Raw genomic sequence first — 24,516 nt, 5'->3', positions numbered from 1 at the left:
ACTTCTGATTTTCTATTTTAAATAATTGACAACCTCTTTCTAATATTTTTTTGTATATTTAGATGGACAATGAAAAAAAGTCTATGTACGAACCTGGTGTAATCTTAGGAGGATGCACTTTGAGAAGACAATTAAATGATTCGGGGGAAGCGATGGTATTTTTGGCAGAATCGGGCAATGAAGAGAAGAAGGAGGTAAATAAATATATAATTTTATTTATTTTTTCACTACAAAAAATTAGTGCGGCAATTTCAAAATTTGTAACCTTCGCACGTGTTCGAAAACTAAATTTGGTGTCTTTTGGGAGACGATTATTAAAGAAAAAATGAACAAAATTTGAAATTCCCGCATAATTATATGGGGGATTCCTCCGATTCGTCGGGTCTCTAATTTTCGAGCGGTTACTGTAGTCATTCGCTTCTCGGCGATTCAAAAATTGAATGTTTCGCAGAAAAGCAATTTTTGAAAAAAAAAAGTAACAAGAAAAATCAGATTTTTATGGATTCATCATAAAAAATAGTTTATTTGTGGAAATTGAGCAATTTATTGCTGAATCTCGTTTTCAATATTCTACTATTAATAGTATTAATAGAAATCATTGCAGGTTATCATCAAATTTTTCAAGTGCGGATACGGAGAAGACGAAATTAAATACCTGGACGTTTTGACAAATCATGAACAACGTCGAAATATCGTTGAAATGCTCAAATCGTTCGAAACCCCAGAAATACGTTTGGGAATGGTTTTCAAACGCTATGAAACTGACTTGTTCGGAATACTCGGCGACCGCCAACGACTTCAACCATCTACTATTCAAAAGTATATGAAAGGATTGATGGAAGGACTTCAATTTATTCATCGGATGGATTACATTCACAGAGATATTAAGGTTCGCATATATCGTCGTGTACTGTTCATATTATCGATCCGTGAATTTTGCAAAAAGACTGCGGATGTTTGATTTTAAAACATGTTAAATTGGATAACACTTTCATTCGAAAAAAGAATGAAAACAGTAAAATCGAAACTTCATTGAGAGAAATTTAAAAAAAAACGGGGAAACCGTTGCTGCAGAGTTGCGCAATTACGCTCCGCCTATTTTTCTATGCGACGCTGCTGGTTGCAAAATTCACGGATATTTAACTTCAACAAAACAAGTTTTCATATATGCATTTCTTTTTCTTGTGATTTTTCAATGCTTGCCACTTGAAAAAACTTTTTCAACATTTTTTTAGAGCCGACAGTGGACATTGGCTTGAAAGTATATATTCATATTTTCAGCCGGAAAATTTGCTGATCGACGGTGAAACCATCTGCATTGCTGATTTCGGGGAGACAGTTCTCAGCACCTCAGACAAAGTTGTTAAACCTGGCACCCTACCGTATCTCACAATCGAACATATATTGGGGTATAAGGAGAACACTAAATCTATGGATATTTGGGCTGCTGCTTGCGTCTTGGGTGCAATGTTTCAAGGAAGTCATCTTTTCTCTCAGAATTCCAATTTGCAAACAGTAAGTCGTTTGTTCTAACTTTTTGAGTTCATGAAAACTGGTAGATTTAATTTTAAAAAACTTTTGCGGAAAATATGTCTCAAAAATTGACAAAGTATGTTTAGATATATAAAACAAAAGAAAAACCGAACTGTATTGCCGGAAAACGCAACATCTTTTCTCTAATTTTTTTCAAAATTGGAAAAATCATAACAAATTTAGAAAGTTTTTTATAAATTCTATAAAAGTCATCACTTTTCAAAATTATTTTACTCCACTTTTAATATATGAAATGATAATTTTCTGTTTTGAAGATCCATGCAATTCGTCTTCTTCTTGGAAATCATACGAAGGAGACGTGGCCGGAAATGGACAAACTTCCCTTAATGCAATCCATCGAGCTGCCACCCGTTGGTGAGAAAACATTTTCGAAAATCGAGAATATTACAAAAGAAGCAGCTGATTTGATGGAACAAATGATGAAGTATGATCCGACGAAGCGATTGATGGCATCACAAGTTCTCAATCATGAATATTTCAAAAAGGAGGCAAGTGCACAGGCTAACTAATTTCAATTATTCTTATTACTATTTCCAATTCAATTTTCTATTTAATTTTAAAAGTACAGACGAATCTAGAAAACAAGGCCTGTTTTGAGTTTTAAAAAGTTTTCTAGATCAACACATTTTTTTTTGAAATTTGTAAGTTTCCCATTCCAATTAAGCACTTTATTTCAATATTGTCTGGTTATGCTATCACTTTCATTTGCTAAATATCCACATATGTTTATATTTTTATTATATTACCTCAATCATTACGGCTAGTCGCCCAAATCACGTGTAATTCTTGTTAATTGCTTGATATTGTTGTGTATAATTTGAATGTTGTTTAAAAGATAAAGTAAAATGTGGACCCATTCACTTCTTTGGATTGATTGAATGTAATATCGCACAACAGCATGATTTCCATGAAATTACTCCGTTTTTGGGATTTTTGAAGTTTTCTCACAAGTTTTTACTTTGAAAACTGATTTACAAATATTTTTTACAAAGCAGAAAGAAAACGACCAAAATCGCTAAAAATGAGTCATTTAATTGAAAAATGCGTTTTTGAATGTAAGGAAAATAATCGAGGAAGAATTCGTTGAAAATTCAAAAAAAGAACTACCATAAACTTTTTTACGCGCCGAAACTCATCTGAATAAATCTGTGCTCCTTTAAGAAGTCATTCCAAAATCGTGTAAAATTACGATTGATAATATTAATTTTGGAAATGTTCCACAATCGGTTATTGAAAAGTGAGAGTATTAATGGAATATAAAGCAGTTGTCTCTGTTCTCTACACTCTCTCACATTTCCATGTTCTCTAATTCTCACTCGTCGTCCACCATTCAATGAGTATAATGGGAAATATGGCTGCATTTCTATCTCTCTGCGTCTCACTTTCCCCATAACACTGACACTCCATTTCATCCACTACTACGTACACTATTGATTCCAAATGACGACTTCGTATATTGTCATTGAAATTTCTGAAAATGAGAATGCATCGGATATTCTCAATTTATTGGTAAGCAGTTTAAAATTTCATGGATCTCATTTTTCCATTTTCCTATCACCGCTTCTTCGCACCCACGTTTCCGTATAAATGTATGACAATTTTGAATTTTTGGATTTATTCAGTAATTGTTAAAGATATTGAGCTGACTATGAGATTGAAACTTGAGTAATATGGCAAAGAAATATTCAACAATATTATAAGTATTCATAATTTTTGAAAAGAATTAGATACTAAAAACCACTTCTTGTAAAATTAATTGTTGTAAAATACGAGAAGACATGAAAGTACAAAAAGTGGTTTTTTTTTTGGTTTTTTGAAAAGTGCACAAAAGTGAGATATTTAATTTGGAAATGGTGTGACGTCACTCAGAAATAAATCGCATGACGTCATACTGGAATGGCTTTGCCGATATCAAACAGCGAGATGATATCGCTTTAGAAAAATATATATTCTAATTGAAAAAGACAATAACGGTATACATTTCAGATGACACGAACAAAATCCCGATTCACAATAACCAGAGATATTGGTGAATATGCGGCTGAAAGAGAGCAACTGAAAAGATCAAAGATTTGTGAAGAAAAGGTTCCGGCTGAAGACACTGCAACAAGTGAGTGTTTAAAAAACTTGAAAAATTATAGATTTTATGGGAATATAGTTTAGTTTTGTACAATTGTAGATGTAAATTTCAGAAATTCCAACATCTGAATGCCTGGAACCAATTGAACAACCACCAAAAAAGATGATCCGTATCTCACCAACACCTCCAGTCAAGGACCTTGTTCCAAGCTCATTTTCACATATAATACCAAAAATTGAGGAACCTGCATCCGATTCTCAAACTCCAAGTCTTGACTCAATGCTTGAATCGAATGTAAATCAATGGAACAACTCTTTTATTGGTTCATCGTTTTTGGATCAACTTCAGTCATCATCATCCATGACATCAACACCGGCTGTCAATACTTCTACAATAACGAAAACGCCAATCAAAAGACAAAATGGTGCATTTCAATGTCATATGTGCGGTGCAATGATTAAAGCGTACCATTTGGATTATTATAAACGGAGCAATCATGCAATTATTCATACATCTCTTCAAAGGTAAAACTTATTTACATTTTATTATTATGGAGACGCAAAAAATACGCCTTTTGAAATCGATGTGCAAGCACGCTCCACGGTCAAATGATAACTCTCTGCTAGGGGCGGGGTGTATTCATTTGGCTGTGGATGCCCAAAATATCTCGTAGCGAAAACTACAGTAATTGTTTAAATGACTACTGTAGCGCTTATGTCGATTCACGGGCTCAATTTTTTGAAGAAATTCATTTCGAAAATTCATTTCGAAAATCGAGACCTTAAATCGACACAAAGGCTACAGTAGTTATTTAAACTATTACTGTAGATTTCGTTACGAGATATTTTGCAAGTCAAACCTGTTGCGCAATACGCATTTTCAGAATTTAGTGTTCCCGTAATAATATCGGAATTTTAAGTAGGCACGCTTGTCTTCGTACCTACCTACAGCCTACTTTTTAATTTCATTTAATTCTTTGAAAAAAATTAAAGAACCTGTAAACAATACGTGTATCTTGATACAGGCACTTGGTGCCTACATAACCTATAAAAATCTTATCCATTACTTAAAAAATCCAATTTTTTAGATACATTTGCCCCGTGAAAAACTGCGGAACAAAGAATCGTCATCGATCGAATATGGTAGTCCACGCACGAACTGTTCATGGTCTTCAGGGAAAAGTTGATGTGAAGAATTGTTTGCTACCACACGAAGATGAAGAACTCAAGATGACAGTGCTCACTTGTTTTCCAGAAATGGAACAAACTATTCAAAATATGCAAAAACGGGAACAAAAACAGAATGACCAAGAAGATGCCGGTGTTGAAAGTGATGAAGATCTCGGAGATTCTTCATAGTTTTGTGATGATGTACATCAATAAATTCAATAGATGGGTGTTATCGTTTTTTAGGTCTTTCCAATCAAGATGCCATAAAACAATTTTCTTTTCTCTCGCACTAATATTTTCTCAGAAGTATACTTCGTCAAAATTTGAAAAGTTGTCTTTACCAATGTTTCATCGATCTGAAATATTTTTAAAAATTAAATGTTTAAACTCTTACATTTTCACTGGATTCCTTGGTGACGGTACATAGTTTGCCGATTCTCATCCTTTGTCCAACTTGGAGTGGAAAATATACGGAACTCTTCTGTTTGCCCTTCTCAACCAGCTCGCACAGCATCACATAATAGTCAGCACCAGTCACCAATCACGGTGTCATAGAACAATTTGCATTTTTTTTTGAAAATCGAAGGACCGACATCCTTCATTCCAATTTGCACTGAAAAAACGAGAAACGCATTAGAGAGTTGGTTGTGACAGATTGTCGGTCTTTCCTTCCCATGGGAGAACATCTTTTTTGAGAGCATCTTTTTCCGTGTTTTTTTTTCCTGTATAAAGTCTTCAAAATCTTGGATCCACACCCTCTCTCGCAGCTTCGTTTTCCTTTTCATTCCTCGTTTTCCTTCGATTCGCCTTCTTTTTTGTCGTCTTCTTTGTGCAAGTGACGTCGAGAGGTGAAACTTGGACCACGGAAAAAGTAGGCGGAGTCTTGGCGCGGGCGAAGAAAATGAAGAAAAGTTATGGGCATGTCAAACTACTTGACGGACCAACTATAGCGACCAATTTTTATGCTTTTTATGCTTTTTCCGATCTGTTATAAAATGGAATTGTGTACCTTTCTACTAGGAACAGCAATATAATATTTGGTAGATTAACTGTCTACTCATCCAGAGTGTTTATTTTTGAAGCTTCAAAAGCTACAGGTCGGGTTATATAACGTGGTTGTAAAATAGAAGGCATGACTGAATATCATAATAAACTAGTCCATATTTCAAGCAATTTTATGTCAGAGTTTTGATAAATTGGCAAATTTTCAAAAAAAAAAGGTAATTTTGAAACGTTTTGGGCATTGTTGCAGTTTGAAACCTTTAGAATGTTCAAAAACAAAGATTTCAAATGCAATTAAAAAAAGAACCAAATGTACTTTATGAGCAATAAAACATAGATTGAAAGATTATAAAACGGGTTAAAATGTTTCATGAATAATGAAGAAGATACAGATCAACAACACTTTTATTGTTTTCAGCTTAGCATAATTTGCTACTAAACGCAACATTGAAACAAAACAAAGTTTGTCCAAAAGTTTATCAGTATGGCTGACTTTGCTTTAAAGGTGGCCAATATGGGGACACAGTAATTTTGAGACGTTTTTGTCTTTATTCAAAATTTTAATTTATTAACTACCGTTATCAGATATTAATTTTAATTTTCCGAATATAAGTTTAGTATGTCACAAGCAAGCGAATTTTTGTCTGAATAAATGTATATATGATTAAAAGACGTGCCTGGAAATCGTGTTCTCTGTTTAACTGCAACTTTTCCATGTTATTCAACTTTTGAAGGTTAACCCATTTTGCCTTTTCTTTCGTGTTAAAGAATGACTCAGCCCCGTTCTGGTGTTGTTCCATGTGGAGATATGTACCAGTCGGTTCTTATGTATACAATATTTCGGCTTCCTTTACTTTGGAACAACATATTACGAATGTCTGTTGGCTTGTTTATCTTAGTTTTTAATGAATGATTTACTATTTTCAAATGTTTTCTTGGGTTTTTTACCACATTAATTTTTTGTGACATACAAAAGAAAGTCTAATGGCAATGAAGGAAATGGCTGGAATAATGGAATCCGTCAAACAGACTGCTTTTAAATGTACTCCAAACTAATTAGTTGCTCAGTTGTAAACTTATTCTACCTCTCAGACACATCAAATCATGTTACACTGACCCCCAATCAATCTCACCTTTAGAAATGAGGTGTCACAAATAATTACAAATGTTCTCAACAATATTGGCATTTTGCCAATTTTCTTCAACTTTTGAACAAATAAGAGCAGATGTTAAATACCACATTGCCAAGTGAAAAACTTGCTGTGAGTTTTAATACTTCAATGAAAAGTTGGGTGACGACTGTCGGAAATATGATTGAAGCCACTCCTACGGATTTTTTTACGAAAGATTTTTTTTCTTATTTTACAACTAGTTTTTTGATTATTTGTATTTAAACATTGTAGGAGCTTGAATTTGCAACAGTGCTTTTAAATTCTCAAAAAGACCAAATTTATCGTAGAAATTGGCAATTTGCCAAAACATGACTGAAATTTTTGAAAAACAAACATGTTTGGACTGTATAAATACCGTATTTTGTCATTTTTATACTACTATGATTGTATTTTACTAAGTCTTCAATAACAATACATTTAATTCTGAAAATGAAACACCGTTCAAATAACTACTACTTCACAGTATTTTACAAATTAAAAGCAATTTCCGGGGTACATCTACTTCACAAGTATTGAAAAATAGTTATTTTGTTTTAAAAACTTCCTCCCCTGAGATAGGGTCTTTGAAAAAAATTGCCTTGAGACATTCCCAGTCGACATGTGAAAAGAGGCAGAGCATGTTGTGCACTTTCCACTGAGATCTTTGATAAACTGATTGAATTCTGCCTCTTTTTCCTTGTTGTAATAGTCTTTTCTTTCCAAAAACCCAGTGCTCTGCAGTTAACTTTGTTGTGAAAAATTACTCATATTTGATTCATCTATCCAAATTTCTGGCATAATTTAAAACTTGAAAAAATAATTTTCGAATAAAATTTATAACGGCAAACATCTAGGTTTTCAGTTTGGTTTTTTAAACAAAAAGGAACAAAATAGTTTTCTGATCAACAGAGCTAACATTTTCATTTCGTTACAATCTCTAAATCTCTTTTATCAAATGATATCATTAAAATCAAATCACCGCGCAATTTTGCAGTCTTTATGTATTTTCAATGAGGAAAGAACCGATTGGAAATGAAAGACGGGCTCTCCGAGATAAATATTTATGCAGCCTGGGCAAACAGTTTACATTTTGACGACCTCTTCTCCCTCCTCCGCCGGTCTCTTTTGGGTCACTATTACTCATTTCCTAGCTTACTTTTGATGCTTTACAAATGGTATTGTCTTTGAATTGACCGGCTCAAAATTGTCTCAATGGTTTAAAAATTAATGGGTCTAGACTAAACTGATCAAATCAGGACTGGGTTTTACCCTTTAATACACCGTAAACGCGTAAACTTGGCATTTTGCCAAAATAGTGATTTTCTTCTTGGTCAACATTTCTTACTGAACTATGCTTATTGATCAGAAACGATCAAAAATGAATCATTCATGAGCAGATCTAAATGTCATTAAATATTTATGTAATTATGTTAGAATTTACATATAGAGGTACTGTATTTGGTAAACCATGGTTTAAACCAAGCAGCTTTTATTTCGTTCACAATACTTCTAAAAAATCGAAATTGGAAAGAGACGCTCATACAATTCATTTTGTTTTTTTTAAAAAGATTTTATATTGATATTTGCATAGGTCTCGCAGCGACGTTATTGTTAACATGTGCACGGGTTTCTAATTTCACCTCATTTGGCAAATGGAAGAGGTGGCTGTGAAAAAAGCGAACCTCGACCGGGGGTCGCGAGCGCGCGACAAACGGGAAAACTCAACGAAATTTCGCATTTTTGTTGCTTTTATGGGTTTCAAAACACGTTTTAGTTTGATTTTGTATTTCATTTATGCATTATAATAAATAAAAGCAACGAAAATGCGAAATTTGGTTGAGTTTTCCCGTTTGTCGCGCGCTCGCGACCCCCGGTCGAGGTTCGCTTTTTTCACAGCCACCTCTTCCATTTGCAAAATGGGGGGAATTTAGAAGTTCGTGGCATGTGTTATAACACAACAATTGTTCATAATTTCAGCATAATTTTTTATATTTAACAGTAATTACCGTAGTAAATTAAAGGTACATATGCAGATTTTCACCTGGGTCTCGCAGCGACTTGCTCAGTTTTAACTAAAATTCAAATTGTTTTTCTTTGTTCCCAATTCTCGTCGTTTATTTTGATTTTCCCCTATATTTAAACGTTATAATATCTATATTTTTTAAAAAATAATTCGTTAAAATTTTCTAAATCATCCAGTAATCCCCAGAAAACAATTATCACCTTAAAATCCGCCTTGATCGCCAAAAAATGTGTTCTTCGTTTTTCTGCTTATGTTTTTTCTTTCGGTTGTTTATGTTTTTCTGTTTAAAACTTTTTTGGCTCCTCCTTTCTTGTGTGTGCGTGCTCGCCCTGCGCACACGTCGAAATTCGACACTCGCGGCTCTCGGTGAGATGAAATCGAATTACACCTCAAAAAAGAGACATATATATATCTTCTTTTTCTTTGAAAAATGCTTCTGTGGCAACGGAATGGGATGAACTGTTTAATTTTTGAAAGAAACAAAAATGAAAATTTCAAATATTCGTTGAAATTTGAGATGGGAAGAAGAATTCAATGACTTTTTGTTGATTCATCGATTTTGAGATCTTCAAGTTAACCTTACTTTACTTTATAATCGAATTTATTTCAGTTTTCCCGATTCCCGGCGCGCAATTTTTGGTTGAAGTAGACGTTTGTGAAAAATATTTCCATGGTTTCTATTAATTTTGGTAAATAAATAACCAAAAATGGCTTATTTGATTCACAGCTTGTTTTGAATGTCATTTTTTATAATCTTGAATATTCAGAATGTTCAGCATGTGTTCAGTAATATTATTTTCTCCTAAAAAGAAGAAAATGGCTAAAATTTTAAGCTAACATTTTAAAAAATAAAATTTGATAAAAACTGAAGTGTTGTTTATTTTTACAACATTTTTTCAGATTTTCCGGGAAGTCGAAAACCGACACGCTTGTTCAAAAGTCCCTCTGGCATATTTGGCAGAAAACCCATTGTTTTGAACGTAGACAAGTGAACAACAAAACGATAAAAGTACACCAAAAAAAGTACTGACCTCTAAAACGTTAAGCACTCCATTCTTAACAGATAATGATAGGGAATATCACTGAACGGTGCGGCCTGGTACACTGAGCCAGTGCAGTATTTTGAGTCGCCATTTAGGAAAATCTACTTTTCCGTCGGAGATTTTATAAAGCATTTGTAAAAGTTGTATAAGATAAATAGACTAGGTAAAAATGATCATTAGTCAAGAAATGCCCGAATCGAATTTGGCACTTGCGTCCATATCCCGAAGTACACATGTTTTTTTTTCAAAAATTTTAAAACTTCTGACTAGCTTGTTCATTCATTCATTCATTCATCGTATGCAATTTTTTACAAATAGATTTCCCTAAATGCCGAATAAAAGTGCTGCAAAGTTCTGTGAGTACAGCTAAAATTGTGAATATCTCGGTTAATCGTTTGTACCATAAAACGTATAATACCAATTGAAGAGGGTACCAACTGTTCTTTTTCAACTGACTTTTCACATGCTCCTCCTCTTCTTTCTCCTGCTTTTCCATCTTCTTTCCGAAAACTTTTAGTGTCTCCTCTCCACTCCTCCCCCTCTTCTTTTTCCCTCGGTTTACTCCTCTTCGGCTGCTGTGCTCTGGGCCCCAGTGTCCCCCCCTCAACACCCAGTTTTCCCCCGTTTCACTATGAATTTTTGATTCTCCGAAAGAGAGAGAATTCTCACTCCTTCACACAATTCTCACATTTCCAAATATATCTGAAAATTTAATTTATTTCAGGCAACAAAACCTCCTGGATGCAATAAACGAAGCAACAACTAATTAAGAAAATGACGCATTCTGTGTGAGTTTCTACCTATTTTTTAAATTTAAATCCAAAATAAAAAATAAACAAAAGATTATCCTCTCGGAAAATATTTGCTTAACTTATTTGAGTTTCGCACGTATTGGACCAGATGAATTAAAAAAATATACAGACATTGGAGAAGATGAAGTCTGAAATTTAAGAATTAAAACACTATTTTCAAAAAATTTAAATTTTTCTTACTGGAATTTTTTTTAAAAGTATTTTTTTGGCAAAAAAATTAATACACTATTAAAATCTTGAAAAAAAACTATTTGGCAATTTTTTAAAATTCAATGAGAAAAATCATAAAAAATTCTAAAGTTTTCAAGCTATTTAGTAAAACATTTTGTATTCAAAAAGTAAAGTTTATTAAATAATTATTAAAATTTCAAATAAAAAATCATCGATTCTCTCTAATTTTTCGCTTTTAAAAATTTTAAAAGGGAGATATGATCTCTAAAAATATAAATACCTTTTTTTATACAATATTGAAGCCTCGAAAATAAAAATTTTTTTCAAAGTTTTAGTGAATATGAATCTAAATTATTTTAAATTAAGTCTAAAACCGTATCAGCATAGAAATAACTCTAAACTCTAATATCTTTTAAAGTGCAAAGCTTTAAAAACTCTTAATTGCTTGAGAATCGATTACTACTAAGAAAAAAAAGAAAAGAATCAAAATTTTCAAACGTAATAGCTAAGCGTCATTTTCCTCTTCTCGACTTCTCCCATAATGGAATTTGAAGAAAGTGCTCGATTTGGTTCAGAAAATAACAAGGAGGCAGTTGGAATAAGAAAAAAACAAGAGGCATAGCCGTAGTCGAATTAAATAGAAGGCCTTGCTGTGAGCTCATGTGGCTCTTCTAGAGAAGCTTTTGATGGGCGAGACGCAGATGTAAACACGCTTTCTATTGATTCAGAGGCAACACAGCTTCTACAGCATAGTCATCCATCTAACACGCCCCTTTTTGGTTCAAGCATCTCATATATCCACTCATTTAATTGAGCTCTCATAATTCGAGCTCTCCATCCCTTGTTATTAAACTGAACCGAATCGTACTTCCCAATAATTCCAAAATGGAAGAAGAAACTGACGAAGAATCGCCAGCGAAAATCGCACGTTCTCGATCCTGTGAGCCGCCAGGCTCGAGTTCTCGTAGTCGAGAATCTCGTGGATCCTTATGGATGTCTATGGGTGTTCATGTCGAAAATTCCAGAAGACGTCGGATGTCGAAGGCGCGTCGCGAATCGCAGAGCATCGAGCTCTCTTCACTCGGTAAGTTATTTTGTTTCTGAAAATTTTTGTTCTGAAAACACAAGTTAACACAAAAATTGAATCAACCTAGATCTCTATTTTTGTAAATTTTTCTTAGACCAAAGTTTCTGTTGTTATTGACATTTATTTTGCAGATTCTTTTGCAGACACAGAAACTGTGATTTCTATGGCTAATAAGTTCTACTGTGACTTCTTCTGTTAGTAGTATATATACCAAGCGATTTTTTTATCAAGAGAGAGTGTTGCCTAGGTTACAGAACTTGGTTGTTCTGCTTCAAGACACTTGGATAAATAGAAAAAGTGTACGAAGCTAGAAATGAATGTTTTCTTGTGAAGGGAAATTGTTAGATTGTCAATCGCAGGGGGCTGATGCATCTTTCACCCTCATCTCCATTAACAATTCCATTGTACTCTTTGCTATTAGCTCATCGAGAACAAAAAATGCTCTGTGCTCAGAGTCAGATGATCGAATAGAGAAAAGTAGCATTCACGTGAAATTCCCGCCAAGTTTCACGTTCTTCTAAAACTCGAGAGACCATAGGGGAAGAAAGGAAACGGCCCGCTCATCGTCCTCGTCGTCTACATCGTCTTATGTGCTTCTTCTTCTTCAGAACCCTCCGCGGATGAGCCCCCGGGTGCACCGCGTACACAACAGAGCGTGTGCTCCGCTGGGCCCCGTTGCCGCGCGCATACATACACACGCAGAAAGCACAAAAAGCATTCGCGTAGTAGGTAGCCCAGTTTACTGGTCGCCTATGTCCTATGTCAATCATGTTCTCTCTTCGGCTCCCTCACTCTCTCTCTCTCTCTCGTGGGCTTAGAGCTCTTCCACACAGGGGGCCCAACAAAAGTTGAAGGGAGCATGAGACAGACGCACACGCTTCAGGAATTTTTCTCCTGGTTCATAACAACTGTTTGTTGGTGGCCTCTTGTGTGTGTGTTTGGAGCAAGTGAAAAGAGCTTCAGGAATGAGTAATTAGGCACGTCAACTAGAAGTAAAAAACCACAAGTCGTTCGAGAAAGAATGGAAGTGAATTGTAAGTAGTCGTCATTCGCAAGAATAAATTCTTTACAAGAAATGGAATGACTTCACAGAAGATTATGTACATAAACTAGAATACTCGGGAAAATGTCTCATTTTCATTAACTGATTTGTTTTTTCTAGGTCTGGCATAGGGGACGTCCTCTAAAACGCGTTTTTTTAAAACGGAATCTGAATCCTCAATGCTGAATCTGAGCAATATGAGGTGGTACAATCGATTCTGTATATCAGAATTCAAGTAAATCTTCATGTTCAAAATAGAAACTCTAATTATTTCAAAGACAAAAACCACAAAATCTTCACAAGATAGTGCCTTACCAAATTCTGACAATAGCTTCCTATGACGACAATTGGGAAACTATTCGAGACATTTCCATTTATAAGAGGTTTAAGTCTCTCATTGAACATGCTCTGTCTCTTCTTTATTCAAAATCGAGACTTCTATGACCACCTCCTCCGCCTACTTTCCCCCCATCAATCATTAAGTAAAGTCAATTGCAACAATCGTAATCAGAAGACTTGAAGCTGCTGATAAGCACCAGCGTGTTAATACTTCGCACTCGGTACTTTTTTATCGTGTGTGTGTATGTGTGGTTCGATTGTCTTCTGCAATTCTATGCCTGAAATTCGTGAAAAATGCTGCAATACTGCGCAAGTTGTGAACACATCACTCGTCTTAGCCAGAAGAATGCCGATCATTTTTGTAAGAAGGTTTTAGAGATTTTAGATTATTTGAAAAAGTGAATAAATGTTTTTATTTATAAATTTGGCAATTAATATATTAATTAAAATATTTTCAGCCCCTGGAACCCGAGTAATGTTTCTTCTAAAGGAAAAGGAGAATACGCCTGCTTTGTTCACAGAAATGGGAGAATTGAATAACGAAGAATGGCGAGAAACTGCGAGATGGGTAAAGTTCGAAGAAGATGTCGAACAGGGTGGTAACAGATGGTCGAAGCCTCACGTGGCAACCCTCTCCCTTCATTCATTATTCCAGTTAAGAAGTTGCATTATGAATGGACATTTTATGAATGATTTGGCTGAAACTGATATTCCATCGATTTTTAGTGAGTTTTTACTATTTTTAATTTGTCTTAGAGGCCAATAATTTCGAGTTTAAATTATAGAAGTAAATTATGGGTCGCAGAAAATTTTACCGACTTCACTTGTTTAAGCATTTTTCGATTTTTTTCAGTTAAAAAAAATTATGTTGAGATGTCGACATATAAATCATGAATAACAAAAAAAACATAAAGACGAAAAAAACGAATATTTTTGAATTTATTTACAATTTTCCCGCCAATACCTAACGAGACCCAATTTTAAAGGGCGGAGCGCGCTCCATTTTAAATTACAAGTTTTTCTGCGTCTTCGTAATATCAAAACTGTTATCCAAAAATATATAAATCACAAAAAATTGCTTCAATTTTTCCAGACGCTGTAATCGAAAACCTAGAGAAAAGTGGAGATTTACCAAGTGAAAATCGAGAGGAACTTCGTGAAATTCTTCTTCGAAAGCACGTACATCAGTACGAACAAGTAAGTTTTTTAAAAATTCTCATATATTTTATACAACTTAACCCCCTCCACCCTTTCCCAACATTTAATAATACTTGCATTTTCTGTTGAACATTCAAATTATTACCCAGACGTGAAATTTTTCGATTTTCACGTTAAAAAAACCAAATCCGGTCTCAACGCGACATTTTTTTCTCAAATGCAAACAGATGTGCACCTTTAAATAGTACTATAGCTTCGAACTTCATCGATTTTTCAAAGTTTTTGCTAAACAATTTTTGTGGAAAACCCTAACAAAAAAATTAACACACATAAGTTTCAACAAGAAAATATTTTTTTAAAAATCGATAAAAATTTCACAGCTACGAACGTTTGAAGCTACAGTACTCTTTAAAGGCGCACACCTTTTGGCATTTAACACAAAACCGCAAATTTTTGTTAAATTACAAAAATAAGTTTAATTCATAGGACTTTATATCAAACTTACACTTTTAAAATAAGCATTTTTATCATAGGAAAAAAGGAAAAATATTTGAAATGATTATTTATGAGAGAGCGTGTCTTGAATATCTTGGCTCGTCCTCTCTTCTTGCAAATATTTCTAGCCACCATTCTGGGCCTTCTCACGCTGGTTTGACGATTTAGTGACTTCTTCAAGCCCATCTACTTCACGAACCTCAAGCTTTTCAAGTCATTCTCTTTCATCTTCTCAACAGGTCTTTCATGAGTGCTTATCTAACATTTTACTGACCATTTCAATTCGAAAAGTGTGTGATCTTTGTCATATATATATAGAATAACATTAATCTAGAAGGTTAACATATTTATTGTTACTTTTTAGACCTTTTAGCCTCACTCTGTGTTATTTCAAAAATGATAAGAAAATGGCGGCGTTTTTACTTTGATGTTGTCCACCAAGACATTTTTGAAAAAGAACCAATTAATGCTAGAGTCTCGTAGGAATTTAATATTGACCTAGATGTGAACAAAAATACAGTACCCCGATACAGTAACCAACCAGGGCTATATATTTTTTTGTTTTTGGCGAAAAAAAAAATATTTTTGAAGCTTTTTTTCGAAAAAAAAAGTGTGGAAATAGGGCGAAACAACCTTTTTTGTATTCAGAAAAATCGAATTTTTAAAAAATTTTTGATTTTCTAAAAAATCTTTTTAAAAAATTAACAGAAAAATTCAATTTTTTTAATCAAATTTTGTTTATGACGATTACAAAAGACATCAAAACAAATTATAAAATTTTTTGTGTAAAATATATTTGTTTCAATCAACCACCCAATCATCTTCATTAATTATTTTTTCTGCAAAATTGATAAAAACTCTATTTACATTTTCGCACTGCCATCCATCTTGCAACAATGTCGTAATTCAAACTTTGCCGCCAGCTGATATCTTTCCTTATCAGCCGTGTGCTCCCACTCCCCGTTTTTTTCGTAGAGGTCATGACGTAATGAGCACACGCTGAGAACCATGATGATTTCTTCTTAATGTTTACTCTCAATTTTTAGCAGCCCAGCAGAGTCTTAGTAGGCACGTTGTTTGATTTTTGACGTGTTTCCGTTTCTGATGTCCCCGTTTTTTGGATCTTGAACTTGAACTATTTGGACATTTTCAGGCAAAAAAGAATGGAGCCGGTGGAGAGAAGGGTGGATTTCTTAGTACTGTACGGTCAATATCTGATATTGGAAAATCGTTTTCACACGGAAAGAATTTGTCGAAAATCGAAGAAAAGCCGGAAGGTCCTGTGACGTCACAGACTGCTGGAGCACCATCTGGATCGTCGAATCAACTTACTCTTCCGACGGTAATATTTTAAGATTATTTTTCTTCAAAACTCATAAAATACGCTCTTTTTCCAATTTTACAGTGAAAAAAATTTTAAGTTTCGTGAATGGAGATTTTAAATTAAAATAATCTGAAATACTGTCTGAAATACCGAATTTCCACAAAAAAAACGAATATGGTTTAAAAAAAAGAAGAAAAATACAAATTGTAAATTGTCGTCTTTTTCTAATTTTCCGCCCATTCCGCCCAGATTATTTCAAGTTATTTCAAAAATTCAAATTGTCTGAGCCTATTCTAATTTTGGTAATAATTTCAAAAAAGATAAAAACATGCTATACTACCATTTTCCGAAACTTGAATTTAAATTACATAATTTTCAGGTAGAATCAGTTCCAAAGGACATTTCGAGTGAAGAATCTTCAAAAGGAAATTTACATTTTCTAAAGAAACTACCAGCCGGTGTAGAGGCCAGCAACGTATTAATCGGAGAAGTCGATTTCCTGACCCGTCATATATGTTGCTTTATACGTCTGAAGAATGCCAATCAATTAGGAGATCTTACAGAAGTTCCAGTTCCAACAAGATTCATTTTCCTTCTTCTCGGTCCTACAGGTCACGGTCAACAGTACAGAGAAATCGGAAGAGCCATTGCAACTTTGATGGCTGATGAGATCTTCCATGATGTTGCGTATGGAGCCCGTGATGTGGATGATTTATTAGATGGAATTGATGAGTTTTTGGATCAAGTAACAGTACTTCCACCCGGTGAATGGGATCCAAATATTCGTATAGAGCCACCAAGTAAACTTCCATCACAGGAAAAAAGAAAACAGATTGGACAAGAACTTCTAGTGGAACCATCGTCTCATAAGCACGTGAAGAAAGTGGTAGAAGAAGAAGAAATCCATTCACATGGCGATGATCCAGCACTTAAAAGAACAGGAAAACTATTCGGTGGCCTAATTTTGGATATCAAGAGAAAAGCACCACACTTTGTATCTGACTTCACTGATGCATTCAATCTTCAATGTCTTGCTTCAATTTGTTTCATGTATTTCGGACTATTGGCCCCAATTGTCACATTCGGAGGTCTTCTCGAAGAAGCAACACATCAAAGAATGGCAGCTATGGAAAATTTATTTGGTGGAGCACTTTGTGGTGTTATCTATCATTTCTTCGCTGGACAACCCCTCACTATAGTTGGTTCAACTGGTCCTGTTTTGGTATTCGAGACAATCGTTTTCGATTTCTGTCATCGTTTTGGAATTGTTTATCTGAGTTTCCGATTCTGGGTTCATGTCTGGACTGCAGTGATCATATTCCTTATGGTTGTCACTGATGCATCTGCATTGGTTTCATTTATCACTCGGTTCACGGAAGAGTCATTTGCCACGTTGATTGCAGTCATCTTTATTTATGAAGCAATCATGAAGTTGGTTAAGATTAAGGGACAATTGGATATGATTAACTATTCTCGTGACTTTGTTGAGGGAGGATTCTGTTCTTGTGTTCCTCCAATTGGAAAACGTAAGCTTCATCACTTTATTATCCAGATTTGAAATGCTGCTAAAAGTACCGTACCCGGTCTCGAAGCGACCTATTTTCTTATATTCGAAAAGGTGTGCGTCTTTAAGGAGTACTGTAGTTGCCAACTTCTCGTTGCAGTGGTTTTGAAAACTTTCCGTTAATATCAGAATTTACAATTTCATTTTTTGATATTTCAAAAAAAAATTAGAAGTTGAGCAAAAAATGTTTTGATAAATAATTATTTTTTGGCTTCGAACATAATCTATTTTCTATCTTTTTAGTTTCTCAAAAAATCCCAAATTTTCTATATTTTGCCAATTTGCCAAGTTTGAACTGAAAATTTTGCATCTATCGAAAACATTTATAGTGTGTTTTATTGAGATTTTAAGTGTTTTGAACAAAATTTAGAGTATTTTTCGACAAAAAATTCCACCTTTAATATTTTATTCTGATTCTAAATTAATTTTTTCCAGCAAGCGTCTCTCCTGATCATGCTCGCCTTGTCATCAAATCTACAGGACTACCAATCGCTTTCAATGACACTTTCATCGATTATACAGCTGCCAATCTAACCGACTGCCGTACAATTGGAGGATCATTTGATGGAACTACATGTTTCCCACTTTATGATAAACTTCTTATGTCGATTCTTCTTACCGTTGGAACATTCTTCTTGGCTACAACACTCAAGAAAATGCGAAATTCGTGTTATTTCCCATCAAGTGTTCGACAACTTCTTTCCGATTTCGCAGTTATGATTGCCATCGCTTCGATGACTTTTGTGGATATTTTCGTTGGAGTTAACACACCAAAACTAAACGTTCCAAGTACTTTCAGAGTGAGTTGGAATGAAAAATGTTAAATTGAGTTTTCAAAATGTTAGAGGCCATGGGTTTAGGCGCATTGGCAAAATTTACAAAATTTGCCTTTTTCTCATCGAAGCCTTTTTTCGGTTGCCACGGCAGTTTTTGATAAACTTTTCAAAACTTTTAACTTAAAGTAATGTTATCTTCAGAAAGTAGAAATATTTCTCTATACTTCTCTATTTATTTCCAAAAAAAGAACTTCAATACAACGATGAAAAAAAAAATTGTAAATGTGCTGCACAACTCTTGTCTTCTAATAATGAAATATTTTTCAGCCAACATGGGAAGGCCGTGGTTGGTTTATTCCTCCATTCGATGCAAATGAATGGTGGACTGCCCCACTTGCAATTCTTCCAGCTCTTCTTGCATGTATCCTCATATTCATGGATCAACAAATTACGACTGTAATCGTGAATCGAAAAGAGAATAAATTGAAAAAAGGATGTGGATATCATCTTGATCTACTCGTTCTTTCTGTTTCAATTCTAATGGTTGGATTCCTTGGACTTCCCATCTATGTCGCTGCCACTGTTCTTTCAATCAATCATATTAATTCACTTAAAGTCGAATCAGAATGTAAAGCACCGGGAGAAGTTGCTCAATTCGTCGGAGTTCGTGAACAACGTGTCACTGGAATTGTCACTTTCCTGATTATTGGACTATCCGTCCTCGCAACCAATATTCTCGGACGTATTCCAATGCCAGTACTCTATGGAGTATTCCTTTACATGGGTATCTCGGCACTTGGCGGAATTCAATTATTCGATCGAACTCTTCTTCTGTTTATGCCAATGAAATATCAACCAGATACAATTTATATTCGTCATGTTCCAATCAGAAAGATTCATTTGTTCACTGCCTTCCAAATTGGATGTCTTGCTCTTCTTTGGGTCATCAAATCAATTAAATCAACATCCATATTGTTCCCAATTATGGTACTTTTTAAAAAGAATTCTTTAATAGAAAAATAATTTCATAAGGAGGTCTTTCTAAAAAATTCCAAAAATGTTTCATGACTGATCAAAATTTCGAAAGGGCCAGAATTTTCTAAAATATTTTAATTAAATTTATACCCTTTTTTTGCATATTTGGTCGTTTATCTCGCTTTAACCTGGTGATTTTGGCATGTCAAAATCTTGTGAAATTACGAGAAAGAATTTTAAAATGAAATTTTTTGAAATACTCTTAATTTCAGCTTGTCGTCATGGTTGCAATCCGTAAAATGATGGAGAAAGCGTTCACAACTACGGATCTTAAATATTTGGACGATCCGATGCCAGATTTCCATCTCAGAAAGAAGGAAGATGCTAAGAGACGTCAGAGTGAGGTGAGGATTTGGATTTTGAATTTTCTTATGAATTAAAAATTTCTAGAGGGTAATAATTTATCTAATTACATTTATTTTGCAATTTCAGGGAGAAGCCGTCGAAATCGAGTTTGACAATGAGAATCAGGCCACGATCCACGCCGTGAAAACCGAAGCTCATTTGCATATTCCAATGGCATCAGGAAATGTGATTAAGATTCCATTGGCAGCAATTCAAGAACCATCACATTCGATTAATTTGACAAAGGAAGTGAATAATAGTGGAATGTGGAAACATATTACATCAGTTGATTCAAAGAATTCTCTTGTTCGTGATGTTCCAGCTTCATCGGATCCAACTTCAAGTAGAGATGCTCCAATTGAGCAACCAGAGGATGATGATGATCCGATTATGATTAAGGTAAAAATTACTATCCAAAGAGAACGATAAACCTCTAAAAGTCGCAGTTTCGGATAAAAATAGAAGGTTTTGCAAAGCTGCGGCACATTTGATGCATATCGATTTACGAAGGATTTTGTATTACACACGGACAAGTGTGAATTAATTTTACCGGCATAGTTTTACAGTTTGGACGAAAATTCTCGTTTTGAATTATTCATTTAGTGTTTTACATTTGAAAAAAGCAATTTTATCGTGCATAAAACCGTGCGGCAGACTTGCAAAACCTTCACTCCGCCTCTTTGTCATTCCAAAACTGCCATTAAACTTAGTAAAATATCTGAACGATCTGTTTTTCAGGTAATTCGTCCGTCTCCACACACTTCGACATCGAATTTAACAACTGAAAATACTCCACTTTTGAAGGATGAGGAACCACCAAAAACTAATCCAGATGAACCAAAAGTCTAATTTTTCTAATTTGAAAGCCTTCCCCACTTCCTCTTATCGTGGTCCAGCCCATCACAGATCTTTCTCAATTTTTCCTTACAGTCCACCGTCATAATTCCGTTTGTTATCCCCCGTAAGAGAATCGTGTTCCACAAAATTTGCTTTCTTTTTTTTTTGATCTTTCTTCTTCCAAAATGTTAACCTTTTAGACAATTAAAATTCACACATGAAATTTCCTAAACACTTATCCACTAATAGTTACCCTTCATAAGGGCGGTTTTTTATTCAGTTTCTTTTCTAATCGATGTTTATTTTCTTTCCTGTATCGTTTTTTTTCACTGTCTTCTTTTCTTATATTTCTTTCACAAATGAACTTTTATATATTTCCAAATAATCCAGTGAGTGGCAAAATGATTCATTTTACATACAAATTTAACCAATAAGTATTTTACAGGAAAGAGTGAATCGGGGAGAGATGTTTGGATGAAGGTGGCCTTGAAAATTTTATCTGTACAATGTTTCAGAGTTTCAAAAACCAAAGCTAGGCCACAATATTTTAAACTAAAAGGAGATCACAATAAATAGTTGATTTACATGGCACCAAAAGAGTCACACCATTCTTTGCATTTGAGCATTGTATCTGGACCAGCACTTGGTGAAACTGCTTGAAGAGCTGCTTCAAAGTCAATGTTCCTCACGAGTTCGGCTTTCAGTGATTCCATTGCAGCTGTCAGTTCCCCGCCTCGCAATGATTTGGTGTCGTATCTGAAATATCTTAAGGATTCTTAGTGTCGATTCTTGAAAAAAGTGTTGCAACATCGCGATTAGCAAAATTTTTTCAGCAAACGTACAAAATTGGCTTTTTTTTAATTATGATAATCCAACTTTTCAATCTTAAATTGATATCGAAATTTATAAAAACGGTTCATTTCATCTTAAAATGTTATTTAATTTTGTCTACAAGCGTTTAAAAACATTAAATAGTGCATGAAAGTTGCCATTTCTATACCAGTTTTTGATTCGAAATATTGGATTATCTTATTGAAACAAGCACGTTTTCCAAAAAGATTTTCTGCACATTCCTGCTACCTACCTTCTCAACACATTGATAGCAGCAGTTCTGCATAGAGACACAACATCAGCTCCTGAGAATCCTTCAGTCCTTGCCGCCAAGTCATCATAGTTAATTTCATCGGATTTCGGAGTTCCTTCCATTGATTTTTCGATAAGCTTCTTTCTTGCATCTATATCTGGCAGTGGAATGAAGATTCGCTTTTCGAAACGTCTTCGGAGTGCCTCATCGAGCTCCCATGGAATATTTGTGGCGGCCAGCACGAATACACGTCGCGAATCGAATTTATTCTGTGACCCGTCCATTTGTACCAGAAACTCGGATTTAACACGCCGACTCGCTTCGTGTTCTCCAGAATTTCCACGTTGTCCACCAAGTGTGTCAATCTCATCGATGAAGATTATGGATGGAGCATAGAACCGTGCAAGTTCGAATAACAGACGAACAATCTTCTCGGAATCACCACGCCACTTGCTGGACAGATCAGTCGAGGAAACGGTAAAAAAAGTTGAACTAGACTCTGAAGCAATCGCACGTGCGATAAGAGTCTTTCCAGTTCCAGGTGGTCCAGCGAGAACCATTGCTTTCCATGGTGAACGGAGACCCTGGAAGAATTCTGGCACCAAGAGTGGAAGAGTGACGGCTTCGTGCAGAACTTGCTTCACGTCGTGCATTCCGATTATATCATCTAAAGACATTGTATTTTCCGTATTTGTAGCCATTGTACCACGCACCGCTTGAACAATGTACTGAAAAGATTTCTGATTTTTGTTTCTGGAAAACATAATAACTTACCGCATCATAAGCCGATGCATCGAATGAATCTCCAGCACTATTTTGAGGCAGTATTCCTTGTGTTGGATTCGCAGGCTTCACATCAGCCGGATTCGTGCTCATCGACGACGTTGACTTTGATATTTCTCTGGGACGTGGACCTGCTGCTCCAACTCCTTTCTTTGTTGCTCCAAATTTCGATGAGGATGGTAACGGTGGCGATGGTTTGGACCAAACATCTGGGTCTGCAGGTGGCTCTGGACTTCCACTTTGTCGCGTCATCGCCTCGTGTAGGTCATCTTCATCGCGCACATTTTGTTGGACAAGCTTCAAATTAGCCTCTAGGGCTCGTAGGAATGTCTGAAATTTCAAATAATTCAACAAGCTTTTAAAAGATTTATATTACGTACATTTCTTGCGTCATGCTCGTCTCTGTTGCTTGCCGAAATTTTACAGCTTTTGACATCTGTCATGAGCTGACGAAGAAGATCACCAGCCTCATTCCATCGTCCGGCATCGGACATTGTTTTCGCGACTTGGGCTCGCTCCAGATATCCGCGAATGACTGACTGCACATCCCCATTCATCCTGAAAATATACTTTAATTTTTCAATAATATACACTTCTACAGACGAGAGGATGAAATTTAGTATAAGACAATGGGATTTGGCGGAGAAGAAAATGGCAAGATGATGAATGATAACGAATAGGGAAACGACGGAACGGAGTGTGCGTGGACTTTATTAGATGGGAGAAGAAGATTGTACCGTGAAGATGAATTTAATATTATTTACAGAATAAAATGGTTGAATAGAAAACGATTTTTCTTTTTTTACTTGATATTGGCTCACTTGTTGGAAACATTGAAAGAGTTTAGCCGCAAAACAACAAGTATTTACAGCGGTAGATCACACAAAAAATGATAGGTCAAAAAAAGTTTTAGGAATTAAATCCTTAGCAAAAGGCTTGAAATCTGAGATCTTTCAGCGAGATATAAATGATTAGAACCTTCTAATTGCATATCACTTGAATAAAACCAAAATTAAGCGGCGAGTTATTGATTTTTCAGAAAACAGATTTCTGCTGGTCAAACCTCAGAATTAGCTCATCCGCGACAAACAATTAATTTACACAAAGCAAAAAAAAAAAAATTGATTAATAAAGAGAAGAAACAAGAGCAGTTTGAAAAGGAAATAATTGTTTCACTTGTTTAACAAAAAAAGATCATAAAGGTATAGACGAAATTTGTGTTGTCCGGAGCCAGTTTGATTTGCACAATTATAGTGTAACTTCTTAAAAGATATCTATAGAAAGCTTTTCATAAAAAGTAAAAAAATAATTGCTCAGGGCTCCGCGGAGCTGGAGCTCCGGAAGTATGGCGCAAAAGTACAAGTGTCGTCAGTTAAAATGTCGAGTACGCAATACACCCCAGACACTGTCACGTCTGAATGCACAATCGCTTGCAATTTGAACACTTTCAATTTTCGAATTTTAGCGGAATTCCGCGGAAAACTTTTACATTTTCTTAAATATTCTTCTCATTTTTTAGGATTATTATTATTAATTGGTTTTTTAAAACTGCCGTGTAGTCCATCATTGTACTGATTCGAGATTAAACGCGTTATTTTTGTTCAAATTCCGAGAAGAAACTCAAGAAACAAAAGGAAATTTT

At 34.9% G+C, this 24,516-nt stretch overlaps 4 protein-coding genes and 3 non-coding genes across 10 annotated transcripts; 4 read left to right on the top strand and 3 right to left on the bottom strand.

The window, feature by feature from the left end:
• Positions 1-62: 62 nt before the first annotated feature.
• F52B5.2 (Protein kinase domain-containing protein) lies at positions 63-2,410 on the top strand (the record flags this gene model as incomplete). The annotated part of the gene is made up of 4 exons (NM_059858.7): positions 63-194; positions 605-889; positions 1,282-1,515; positions 1,809-2,410. The coding sequence occupies 4 exons, from the start codon at positions 63-65 to the stop codon at positions 2,061-2,063; spliced, it is 906 nt and encodes a 301-aa protein (NP_492259.1). The 3' UTR covers positions 2,064-2,410.
• A 470-nt stretch (positions 2,411-2,880) lies between these two features.
• F52B5.7 (C2H2-type domain-containing protein) lies at positions 2,881-5,192 on the top strand. Its single transcript, NM_001026309.6, has 4 exons — positions 2,881-3,063; positions 3,541-3,664; positions 3,747-4,158; positions 4,722-5,192. Exons 1-4 carry the CDS (start codon positions 2,995-2,997, stop codon positions 4,990-4,992), a joined length of 876 nt encoding a protein of 291 aa, NP_001021480.1. The 5' UTR covers positions 2,881-2,994; the 3' UTR covers positions 4,993-5,192.
• Positions 5,193-6,192: 1,000 nt separating this feature from the next.
• Positions 6,193-6,213, bottom strand: 21ur-15539. The gene has a single exon (NR_050303.1).
• A 4,366-nt stretch (positions 6,214-10,579) lies between these two features.
• Positions 10,580-10,670, top strand: F52B5.10. Its single transcript, NR_050302.1, has one exon. It is a non-coding gene; the product is annotated as an Unclassified non-coding RNA F52B5.10 (non-coding RNA).
• Positions 10,671-10,746: 76 nt separating this feature from the next.
• abts-1 (Anion exchange protein) lies at positions 10,747-21,396 on the top strand (the record flags this gene model as incomplete). Of its 3 annotated transcripts, none has more annotated exons than NM_001380825.3 (11): positions 10,747-10,810; positions 12,031-12,089; positions 13,932-14,198; positions 14,567-14,670; positions 16,280-16,468; positions 16,830-17,976; positions 18,450-18,814; positions 19,118-19,777; positions 20,038-20,169; positions 20,258-20,569; positions 20,909-21,390. In NM_001380825.3, 11 exons carry the CDS (start codon positions 10,797-10,799, stop codon positions 21,017-21,019), a joined length of 3,360 nt encoding a protein of 1,119 aa, NP_001366789.1. The 3 variants fall into 3 exon arrangements, with proteins under 3 accessions (NP_001366789.1, NP_001129776.1, NP_001367194.1); NM_001380826.1 differs by lacking the exon at positions 10,747-10,810 and adding an exon at positions 15,255-15,416 and having other exon boundaries at positions 11,891-12,089; positions 20,909-21,019; NM_001136304.5 differs by lacking the exon at positions 10,747-10,810 and having other exon boundaries at positions 11,674-12,089; positions 20,909-21,396.
• On the bottom strand, positions 12,611-12,825 carry F52B5.9. The gene has a single exon (NR_050301.1). It is a non-coding gene; the product is annotated as an Unclassified non-coding RNA F52B5.9 (non-coding RNA).
• mei-1 (Meiotic spindle formation protein mei-1) lies at positions 21,373-23,439 on the bottom strand. 2 transcript variants are annotated; one of them, NM_001383460.2, is made up of 4 exons: positions 23,255-23,439; positions 22,866-23,204; positions 22,092-22,819; positions 21,373-21,772 (listed from the first exon to the last, which is right to left on the bottom strand). In NM_001383460.2, the coding sequence occupies exons 1-4, from the start codon at positions 23,429-23,431 to the stop codon at positions 21,589-21,591; spliced, it is 1,428 nt and encodes a 475-aa protein (NP_001370150.1). In that variant the 5' UTR covers positions 23,432-23,439; the 3' UTR covers positions 21,373-21,588. The 2 variants fall into 2 exon arrangements, with proteins under 2 accessions (NP_001370150.1, NP_492257.1); NM_059856.9 differs by having other exon boundaries at positions 21,402-21,763; positions 23,255-23,432.
• Between the last annotated feature and the right edge of the window lie 1,077 nt (positions 23,440-24,516).

Source organism: Caenorhabditis elegans, chromosome I (assembly GCF_000002985.6).
Source record: "Caenorhabditis elegans chromosome I".
Classification (NCBI taxonomy): Eukaryota; Metazoa; Nematoda; class Chromadorea; order Rhabditida; family Rhabditidae; genus Caenorhabditis; species Caenorhabditis elegans.
This window is presented reverse-complemented; position numbering and strand designations above follow the sequence as displayed.

Bases quoted from the DNA above. Each gene is read 5' to 3' on its own strand.
- F52B5.7 (NM_001026309.6), top strand. From the start codon at position 2,995: ATGACGACTTCGTATATTGTCATTGAAATTTCTGAAAATGAGAATGCA. The intron at 3,064-3,540 runs GTAAGCAGTTTA...TATACATTTCAG, and splicing joins CGGATATTCTCAATTTATTG to ATGACACGAACAAAATCCCG. The intron at 4,159-4,721 runs GTAAAACTTATT...CCAATTTTTTAG, and splicing joins ATTCATACATCTCTTCAAAG to ATACATTTGCCCCGTGAAAA.
- mei-1 (NM_001383460.2), bottom strand. From the start codon at position 23,431: ATGAATGGGGATGTGCAGTCAGTCATTCGCGGATATCTGGAGCGAGCC. The intron at 23,205-23,254 runs GTACGTAATATA...TTGAAATTTCAG, and splicing joins ACGAGCATGACGCAAGAAAT to ACATTCCTACGAGCCCTAGA. The intron at 22,820-22,865 runs GTAAGTTATTAT...AAATCTTTTCAG, and splicing joins ATGCATCGGCTTATGATGCG to TACATTGTTCAAGCGGTGCG.